The 10,823-nt window shown below is 35.3% G+C and overlaps 1 protein-coding gene across 2 annotated transcripts; it reads right to left on the bottom strand.

Moving 5' to 3' along the window:
* Window positions 1–257: 257 nt before the first annotated feature.
* Window positions 258–9,923, bottom strand: LOC106117267 (formin-like protein 13). 2 transcript variants are annotated; one of them, XM_013311490.1, is made up of 23 exons: window positions 9,798–9,923; window positions 8,922–9,001; window positions 7,994–8,170; window positions 7,502–7,526; window positions 7,176–7,217; window positions 6,763–6,789; window positions 6,617–6,649; window positions 6,093–6,345; window positions 5,670–5,828; window positions 5,176–5,579; window positions 5,028–5,099; window positions 4,817–4,935; window positions 4,193–4,298; window positions 3,870–3,982; window positions 3,374–3,559; window positions 3,021–3,208; window positions 2,755–2,879; window positions 2,256–2,361; window positions 1,793–1,952; window positions 1,615–1,654; window positions 1,405–1,496; window positions 904–945; window positions 258–832 (listed from the first exon to the last, which is right to left on the bottom strand). In XM_013311490.1, the coding sequence occupies exons 1-22, from the start codon at window positions 9,802–9,804 to the stop codon at window positions 904–906; spliced, it is 2,556 nt and encodes an 851-aa protein (XP_013166944.1). In that variant the 5' UTR covers window positions 9,805–9,923; the 3' UTR covers window positions 258–832. The 2 variants fall into 2 exon arrangements, with proteins under 2 accessions (XP_013166944.1, XP_013166943.1); XM_013311489.1 differs by having other exon boundaries at window positions 4,817–4,938.
* Window positions 9,924–10,823: the final 900 nt, after the last annotated feature.

A 10,823-nucleotide genomic window follows, 5' to 3' on the forward strand; every position in this document is an offset into this window, starting at 1 on the left:
TATGTTTTATAGAGATTTTGGTCTCGGAATCCAACGGTTAGAGTTTATAATTAACACCCGATCATTCTACATTATCAAAAAGTATTTCTTTTGTTGTAGATTTTAAATGCAGCTATGTCACAATGATTTCAATTTGATATTAACTCAAATGTAAACAAAAATCTTGCGAAAACTATCCTTAAGTTGGGCACTAAGAATATTATAGTGGCCAGTTCTAAGTTTGGTTACTATGATATAGTTAAAATGAGAGCTTATTGTGATGTTCTGACAACTCGTGCACAATAACATGAGACGTAAGTCTTATAACGTCACGAGAGTGTCAAAATATAGTGTCAAGGTCAATGAACATCATTGTGAGTCTCAAAAGCGTATTTTATCTTTTCCAACTTGATTCTCAAAATTAAATGTTAATTTATCTTTTATATTGTAGATGGTATCTCTGTGGTATCGGGAATGTATTATTTACTATTAAAGTTAATAAAAAAGCTGATTTTAAGTAAAGTTGACAACATCATTACTTAATTTGATTACATTATGTAAATATTAGATACAATTATTTTAAGTATATGATTGTTTTTTCCGTCATCTGTTTACTTGAATGTAAAAGACGATTTTTGTTATTTTAGCCTTAAAACGTCTAAGTGATACTTAACGATAAGATAACAAACTCTGTAAGGTAATTGATTTACCAAATAAATCAAAGGAAAAATAATACATTGTTTTATTTACATTAGAATAATTTCTTTTATGAAAAATATAATAAAGCTAAAAAGTGTCACAAAATTAAACGGAAAAATAATACAACTTTACCTTCAATCCTTCGACACACGATCTGTGAATTGTAAATTTTATTTTTAATTTCATAGATGTAAATAAATTTATTAACCCGTAAGTAATAGTTACCTATTTATTTGTACCTCCTCCTTCTTCCAGGCATCGACACTCCTGAAAATTAAAAAAAATATGTACACAGCAGTACTCAATGTGTGACGTCGGTACCACGTTAGGTTAGGTACGTTACATTTTGTATGAAAGTATGGATGGATTTAATATATCGTCACGAACACAATTTTTAAAAAATATTATGTATATTGTTATCTCTTTCGCGCCAGTGATCGAGAAATTGAGGAGTAAAAGATTAGCGTGGTTTGGACATGTTATGAGGAGGGATCAAGATGATATAAGCATAAAAGTATGGAATGACTGTGGAAGAGGATATGCGTAAGAAGGGGGAAGACTCGGATATGACGGCTGATAGAGATGTATGGAGGAGTAGTACATACTGTGCCGACCCTCGATAGGGATAAGGACGGGTTGATGATGATGATATTGTTATCTCTTTCACACTCCTTGAAAAAACTGAGATAGTGTTTTTTTGTATATGTACGTAAGGATTATTCTTACCGCGCTTACAACGATGGGTCGTTTATCAGCCATCTTTGGTTCGCCTTTCTTCGCTAACAACTTTGGTGTACAAGTCGGATCTGCAGCAGCACCTTTGTAAAGCAAAACTGAGATTTAATAGGAAAGGAAAATATTCTTTTTCTGCATATTCCTCTGTCCGTACAATTCAAGTGGGCAATGTTTGTCATCTCCTGTTATAATATTATTTACCTGCGGCAGATTGTCCTTCAGGTGTGCTCATTTTGTACATCTGAAAATGTCACAGTTCAACTTTATTGTAAAGATTAGTTTTAAAATGCCTATCGAATAAACTATCAATAAACTATGATTAAAATAGATAGCTTTAGAACAGGTAATGAAGAAGTTCTCTGGTACTTAAGTTCTTTACCCTGCCGTCATCTCCTGGACCCACGGTAGAAGACAAAGGCAATACATCGGGTCCCCACTGCTTCACGAAGTGTCCGACTCTCGCCACGCGCTGCGCCGGTGTCGTAGTCGTGTGAGAGCCGCCGCAGTAACGGTTGCAAGTGTGTTTGTCCACATCGGACCTATCAGTAATGAAAGAATAGTCAGCGTCCAGTTTGTGGCTCGTTCTGATGGGGATACCTCAGAGAAACAACAACCAGGCGTTCAAGAGGGAGGGTCAAATGTATTTAATATTTTTGAGTCTAGTGGGAGGGTTAAGATGCTATTATTTTCGGACCTATCAGGTATATATTAAGGAATATTGGAATATTTAGTATCTGGATTGTCTACTCTAGGCTAGGGAGTAGGCATATAAAATTTTGTAACTTATGAATGCGCTAAATAGAAGCGCTATTAAATATAAAAAAAATGATTTTTAAGCTTACCGCACTTTTTGCGTCGGCTTGGGTGTATGCGCTTGTTTGTCAATTTGTTCCCAGTCGTGTAGATTGCGCTGCTGTAGATTACTAGCTTGAGCCTTCCTTATTGCATCTTGAATAGGAAAGTATTTTTAAAGAATATTATCATCGTGTATAACCTCACTTTTTTATAATTTTTTTCTCATTTCCATAATATATTTTGTAACTATTTACTAACTCTTTATGTTTGATTTTGTACTCATTCTCAGTGTATTTAAAATAAAACAATTTATTTCACGTCCCGTGGGGGTGTAAGGAAAATGAAAATATATTTGTGCGTGTCTAAATATCTCGTAGCGAACGAATGGCATGCGACGGATTTCCATATTCTCTGCTGGAATTCGTTGCGTCGTCACACTCGCGCCTATTGAACCGTGTGGAAATGTCATTATCATTTTCCCGAGCACGATATAATCAATGCTAAATTTATTCCGTTGCGATAAATAGTAAAATCTAGAAAGTTTACCTAATTCATAACTAAGGTAAGGCTTCATGGAGAGGTTAGGCGGTAAAGGCCTTGACATTGGTATACTTGATTCACCTTCCATTGGCATCACTACCTTAGCGTCACAAGATATGCAGTTCAAATCTCTGGAAACGACACAAAATTAAATCACTGCTAATCCTCTTATGTTACTTTTATTTGGTACGTCGGAAATAAGTGCAACGTGCCAAATCAAATGTCGGTATGAGGTTATAGCTACCAAAGAAAGTCTAACGTAAATGCCTAACCTCATGAGTTTTTTCTTAGCACCAGCCGCTTCTACGGATCGGCGTAAAGACGCGATTTGCTTCAGGTTGTCTTGTAGCTGCTTGAGTTTTGTATTGAAGAACTCTTTCACAGGTGACAGCTCCATTTTGTCCAATTTCATTTCTATTTCGCGTTGGATATCATCGAGGGCTTGTTGCCACAGCGCTTCCTGCAAAATATTGTTCTCTAAAGCTATCTCTAGGTTGCTAAAATATTAGATATAAATCTTGATACAATGTCAGATTTGAGACAATTGTTTCACATTGTTCTGTTAGATGTATTAAAATTATTTATGACGTAAGATGTTTTTGAAAATTACGAATTCCCTACAAACCTGCATATTAAGTTTCCCAAGAGCGTGGTCCAGTCCTCTGGACAGGTCATCACAGGCAAGCTCGAACTGATCATGTGACACTTTACGCGCCAGAAGCCGCAAGTCCGCCTTCTCCGCCATTGCTTCCGTCATATCGTCGCGGTCCAACTTTATCGTCTTCAGTACTTCTATTTGTTCGATTATTGCCTGTATTTGTTTGATAATTTCTTATTAGTAACCTCTATTCCAATTTCTTTTTATATTAAAGGTAAATAAGCTCTCATCAACTTATAAGTCTCATATCTTAATACTACAAACTACACTCACGCCTGTGGCTTAATTAAGTAAAACAATTAAATAAAATATTCGCAACTAATAATTTAAAGGAAACAACAAAATAAATAACAAAAGAGTAGATAATCCGATAAGAAAATATAGTATACTAGAAGTACTGGGAATTTGATCGTAGGACAATAATTGTTATTAAGAAAGTAAATTATAATGAATAGATAAATACATTTATACGGTCCTGCCGGTCCTCTTTTTCGGAGGCCAAATGCAGAGCAGTTTCGTGCACAAGTTTCAGTTCTTCCTTCATATCTTGCACAGTCTGGTACAACTTCATTAACCCTGTAGGCACAGAGTATAAAACATTGCTTTTTTGATAATTACCAAAAACTATCGAGTGGCTTAAAAATAAATAAAAATAGGTACTAAAACCACAGTAATTCGTCTTGTGTTGCAGTCGGATCACTAACATTAAGGGATCTGCTACTGTTATGTGATTGTCGAACAATTTAATTGCTATATGCAAGAATTTCTAGTAGATGATTCCCAGACCTTGCAAGTCAGGCGCATTTTCCAGTGGCATCTTACTTCCTGCTGATTCCTGAATCCCTGCTACTTGTCTTGATAAATGTTCTATTTGATCTTGGAATGAATTTATCTAATAACAAAGAAAAACTTTAAGATAAATACAGTATAATTCCGTTAACTACGATCACCAAGTTTCATGCAGAAACTAAATGGTTTAAGTTTATTATCATGATAAATTGCTGATATTTATAAGCAATAAATAATACATACTTCAATTAAAAAGTAGAAATAACACGAATCGGCTTAACCAGGTGGGTTCGCCGGTTAGTTGGCATTCTACAATTATAAGATTTTCGCGCAATTTCCTTGATATTACCGTCTTGCAGAATCAACAATCTCTAATTAAATTCCGTACTTTATTTATCTAAAATACTAATAGCGAAGTATTTTTTATGATGTTCTAGTTGTGTCTTTAGCTAACTTAAGCATATTTTTTATCTGATCTGACCTCGTTATAAAATAGCGAACTAATTTCATTTTTTTTGGTATCCACGTAAATATTGAAGGGCAAGTTTGTTTTGCTTTTTCATCTTTTATTAGTTACCAAAATTTGTATTATATATTGTAAGTAGTTAAATATGTATTTACGTGATCGCTAATGATTCCTTCTTGTTTGTTAACAGATTCACAGCACTCCTTCAATTTAGCTTCCACTAAACATATCTTGCCCAAGAGTTCGGCAAGCGGAATCCCCAGCTCTTCTGTAACTGCTAAGAAATCAAAATTGTTTTGTGGTATTGTGTGGTGGTGTTCGATCGTTATATGACGACATACTTTACTACAAAGTAAGAGTAATTACCTGGTGGTGGTGCCACTTCTACAGGCGCAGGCGGCAGTACAGGTAATGATGGCGGCATTGTGACAGGATGTTCTTAAATTAAAAAAAAAGACTTAGTATACACTCTAACACCCAGCGCGAAGTCTTACTAAAACAATTATATACGTACCCGGTCGCAAATCTGCCATCGCTTCAACAAACTCTTTAGCCATATTATCAAGATCAGTTTTTACTTGCTGTATCATTGCACGTAATTCGTTGATTTGCGGCGAAATAGAGCCCACCCTAGGGAAAGCGGCGGGGGTTACGGTGGCTGAGCCAGCTGTGGAGATGCCCGCGGAGCCGGCCCCAGTGGCACCGGGGGGACTAGATGCGGCGGTGCTGGGAGCAGCACTGCTTGCGGTTTCGGGTGCTGAGACTGGTTCAGGTGTAGGAGCGGGGGCGGGTGTGGGTGCCGGTGCGGGAGGCGGTGGCGGCGGCGGGGGCTCCGCAGCCGGGGGACTTGGCTGGGGTGGTGCAGGTTCCGCACTTTGCTCTTCGACTTGCCTCTGCGGTAGCCTTTCTGCACTGAGTCTACAAATTCAAACAAAATAGTTTAAGTATTAATTCTGACAAGTATTCAGAAAGTTATAGACCTTTTTAAGTCTATAATAATACACATACTTTCGTTCTTTCAAAGCTTCCTGCAGGGCGTTAGAGTCGGCGATGAGATCTTCCACAAGAGAGCTGAGCTTAGCGATGCCGGCTTCGGCCGCTTCGAGCCGCGAAGACACATTCAGTGATGTCCACATGTCCGTTATGGCTTTAAGGTTTGTTTGAGATCTAGAAAATGCTTGTTTTTAGCTCTAATTCGAATCAGAATTAATAAAAATTTACAGTGCTATAGAACATTGAATTAATAGGATTTTTAAACTGAACCTTGAGTTGATTTGTATTTGGTTATTACTTACTTATGTAAAAATGTCTGCGTCAAATTTTTGAAAAGGTTAATTAATTTACAAGCAAAGGCTTTATTTGACTACTTATGACGTTAATATGTTTTTAAATCTATATATTTTTCCTAATTTAAGTTTAAAGTCTCCGCACCGAACTTCTTCCAAGATTTCTTCGTTCTTCGGCATGCTGCCGTAGACCCGATTTTTAAGATCTTCTACTGTATTTTCAAGGACATTGAATTTGCTGAGAGTAACAAGAGACAGACGTTCTATGGAGGCAGGCTGGCTGCGAACTGGGGCCGGTGGTTCCGGTGGCGGAGCCGGCTCCGGCGGAGCTGGTTCCTCGGCAGGGGGCTCTGGCGGCTCCTCGGGTTTTATTTTGCGAGATAGTGACGGTGCCACCACTGGTAACGTCACATTATGATTTAAAAATAAAATATACTAATAATGAATTATTTATCTATTCTAGTTTTTTTGTCTTAATAAGAAGTCTCAATAATAATAATGATTGTTTAGTCTGTTTGTCCATTTAGTTTTATATAACTGAAGGGGGTAAACGAGCTGCGGGAACACCGAGGTGTTCGACGACGCCCATTAGTTGTGTGTTAATAGGTGTTTTAAGATTGCAATTGAAACAAGAAGAACTAAAAGTTATAATATAATGTAATTGTTTACCATGTGCTTGTTCCACTTTCTTCGATCGATCCGCTGAAATGTAATAAAATAGTAAAATAATATTATCTTTTAAAAGTGAAACGATACCACAATGTTTATTATACGTTTACTTATCTTTTTTAAAATTTAATTAGGTATTATCTTACCGACTTCGGATTTTTTCAAGCGTTCCACTGAAAAATAAAAAAGCATTAATTGTCAAATATTAATTTATTATAATTAAAACTTTGGTTACTGTTACGTTAAACATTATGTAATAAAGAGTTCTCAAGGCAGTAACGTTCTCTTTTTTACGACGTATCAAGTCAAACTCTATTTACTAAACATATGTGTATGTATTAAACCACTTTCTGCAGAAGTATTCTGCTTTATATTTTACCATTTGGAGTCAGATGGCAAATCTTCAAAAGATATTCTTGCTTATGGAGGAAGACAAGGTTATATGAAACTTAACAAAACCCCCCCTCACGGCCCAATGTCGAGTACAACAAGAGGGTCTGGGATCTTTAAGGCAACGAAAGATAGGAAGATATTTAATGCTTAGTAAAATATTACACACCTAAGAAAATACTATCAGCTTGTTGTTCTTCAGGCGATGGAGCTGAAAATATATTACATTATGAGTTTAAACCGATAACTATAATATAAATAAAGAAAAATTGTTAGGAAGAAACGGTACTGTGGCGATGTATCGGCGTTACACTAGCCTTAAAAATGTCATGTTTATGTCCCCTCATTAATCAATCTGACACTTGACTTTATAACAAAAGCGCAACATTCGCGCCAAACCATTCTAACTAATAATGTCTAAAAAATATAACTAGGTTATAGAAGCTAATTATTTTAACGAGCTACTGATTGTGTGTTGCTTTTTGTGAGACTCACCTGCATGAGGATCAATCTCTTGTATCTGAAATGAAATATTAAACTTTTAGGAGATATAATTAAATTAAGAACATATAATTGATGGAATAATAAATTAATTTTATGAATCAGTGAGGGGTAGAGGATACAAGGTAACATTAGTTAAAGGCGTCGAAAAGAAAAGTTAGGAGGTAGGAGCTGTCCCCACCCCTATAGAGTCGAAGCCCGCATAGATGCTAACAATCCCTATGGATACATTTAGATAACTCTAAAATTCATCATCATTCGTCCCCACCGAGGGGATCGGAGCCTACCCAAGCTAGGGATGACTATACTATAAAATTTACTTGTCAGTTTTTCATAAAAAAAATTGGACCACATATTGATAATCATTTCCTTTGGAATAAAAAAGAACTAAAACTACTACCTCTATAGACTTAGCCTAGATCATTGGCTGGCGACGGCCTTAGATAAAGGACATCTTCATAATTACTTAAAGCTTTAAGTACGTACCTTATTCCCTTCAGTGTCCACAGCGTATTCTGTTATGGAAACCGTTCGTACGTAGTCCCTTCCAACAGGCAGCATATCTGAGTCACCTCGCAGTTCGACGTGCTTTTCGGCCATTCGTATCTGTTGCGCCAAGCAGTGTAGCACTATTTGTAGCATACCGAAGTCTACCACACCAACCTAAAATTAGATTAATTATATTTACGAGGTTACTATACATGAAAATATACTTCTTCGAATTTTATTCTAACGTCCGTAGTGCTTCATAAGACAAGCAGAACTGAGTATTCAACGCAAATACCTCCGACTACAGAGTTTTTGGCGAAATACCCACTTTTTTAATTAAAACTTTTGTTTTGGTTCACGCAGAATAGGCTGAATAATTGGTTAGGGATAAAAATAGTACTAAATGAATGAAAATAAGCTAGGAAATATAGCTAATAATTTAGAGCTTTGATTTATTTAAGCCAACGAAATGTCGCTACGATAATTTTAAGTGGTTCATGTTGACATTGAACCTCGTCGAGTGGTACTCTCTCTCTCGTTAAAATAGTTCAAATAATTCAAAGAATTCGAGAAATGTTAGAAATAAGAAAGTATTTCAATTATGAATATAGCGTATTTCATTTCTCCGCTAAAATGGTTCTAAATTGCTAAATTAAATTATATAATAGTGACCTAATGGCCTAATTACTTAGCTCTAGACATATAATGGACTTTAGCTTTGTTTTACTTCCTACTTTGACTTCTAAATCGTCCCGTTACTTATAAGCTTTTAACATTCGAATTTATTAAAATACTTTACTTTTTAAGCGTGGTTATTTTTAACTAGTATTTAGTTATTATCCTAACTATAACTACAACATTTATGTAAACTATAAGTACACAGAATATTTTTCTTTTTTCAAGTGTAATTATAAAATATGTTTACCTCTGGTGTGCCGATGGCCAGGTCGATCATTGCTCCGATGTCGAGCACGACGGCTTGCTCTTGACTTGACGATGCTGTCGCTGTCAGATAAGTGATTAATTACATCCTATTATCGTTAAATAATAAAGATATCGCGCAATAAAAGGTCATTTGAAACTTTGTACTAGGAGCTATGTTACTGTTAGGTTAATTAACATTACGATTTCGATGGATTTTGACATAATAAGGAGCTGATGACAACAACTCTTAGCCAGCGTATTTGACGGTTAGTTTAATAGGTAATATTTAGATTTAAATTCCAATGATCCATCGCTAGGCGCGACTTATAGAGTTCCTCGAAATTATATAATACACTAGCGGATCCGACAGACGTTTTCCTGTCTACACGTCTTTAATTCGAATATTATTTAAAATTTGAAACTGCGATGGTAGCGCCGTCTGTCGGATCCAATGTAAAACATTCCAAAATCAACAACTACTAATAAATTAAAAATTAATTAAAAAAACATTTTCCAGCGGACAAAATTGTGAATCTAAACCATTCCCAGATCCCCTTGAAGACATACAAAAAATTTCATCAAAATCAGTCCAGTCGTTTGAGAGAAGTTCAGTGACATACACACTCACAGAAGAATTATATATATATATATATATATACATATATACAAAGATATTCATATTATGTACAATTAATGTAAAAGTGCAGTCAGACAGAAGAAGAAGAAGTCGGGCATATGTTATCTTAAACTACACATGGTGTTTTAAAATATGCTGCCGATTTATAAGGGGGAAGAAAATCACCTTTGCCACAATTAGGTAACTGTTGGGAACCTATTGAAGTACTAATAGATAAAAATACGATATTAAAAGTTTTACCTGTCATATTGTCTTTGATTTATTTTCGATATATTTAAATTAATATTTGAATCACTTCTGATCTTCAAATGAGTATATTAATGATAAATATTTTAAAAACAATAAGATATATTTTGACAATTAGCGTTTGACATTTGTTTATTTTTAAAAATTTTAAAATGTTTTCCCACAGATTAAAATAATAATAAAACAAAAAGATCTCGGAGAGTAAGAGACCTTATTTGTTTTAATTTTACTCCCGTCCCTTTTCATTAATTAAAGCATGTCGTATGTCAGGTAAAGACGAAGCAGTGCTTTACATTTATAGCTCAAAACCCGTTGTATTCAAGCAAACAATAGGGATGGTCTTTGTAAATCCTTGACCCACTCGCCGAGTTCGTTGTCTTAGAAACTGACCGTAATCACATCTCTAGAGTATTTTTTGCTTTACATAATTGAAATTAATAAATTTTACATATCATGCATATTAATATTATAAATGCGAATGCTTAGATGGAGGGATGGATGGATGTTTGTTACAGTATATCTCCGGAACGGATCAACGGATCATAATGAAATTTGGCACAGATAACATAGTCTGGAAGAAAGCATAGGCTACTTATTAAGTTTTGTTTTAAACCCGCGCGGACGGAGTCGCGGGCGACAGCTACTCTATATTGCTTGATCTATAATAACTCGTTGATGTATTAAAACTTTAATTTACTTTAACGGGTGACCCCATTTACACATATACACGGGTAAAAATAACCCTTGACAGCTGTCGTTACAGAGATGTTAAGTGGTTTCAACGTTGGGGTCAAAGGTCACTTCTTGTAATGGTTAAAGAGTTAACCGTTAAGTGGAAACGGGTGATTTTTCGTACGAAAAAATTTTTTGATTGGCGCCTTTTATGCTTTAAAATTAACTTAATACCTTGATAAAAAAAAACATATGAATTGTTTGATCTGTTGTCTGATGCGAGTTAATTTATTATTTTGAGTATTAACAAAAAATACTGTTAAATTAACATAGATAAATTATAACACA

The sequence above is a fragment of the Papilio xuthus genome, unplaced genomic scaffold, assembly GCF_000836235.2.
Source record: "Papilio xuthus unplaced genomic scaffold, Pxut_1.1 DF827680.1, whole genome shotgun sequence".
NCBI classification, from domain to species: Eukaryota; Metazoa; Arthropoda; class Insecta; order Lepidoptera; family Papilionidae; genus Papilio; species Papilio xuthus.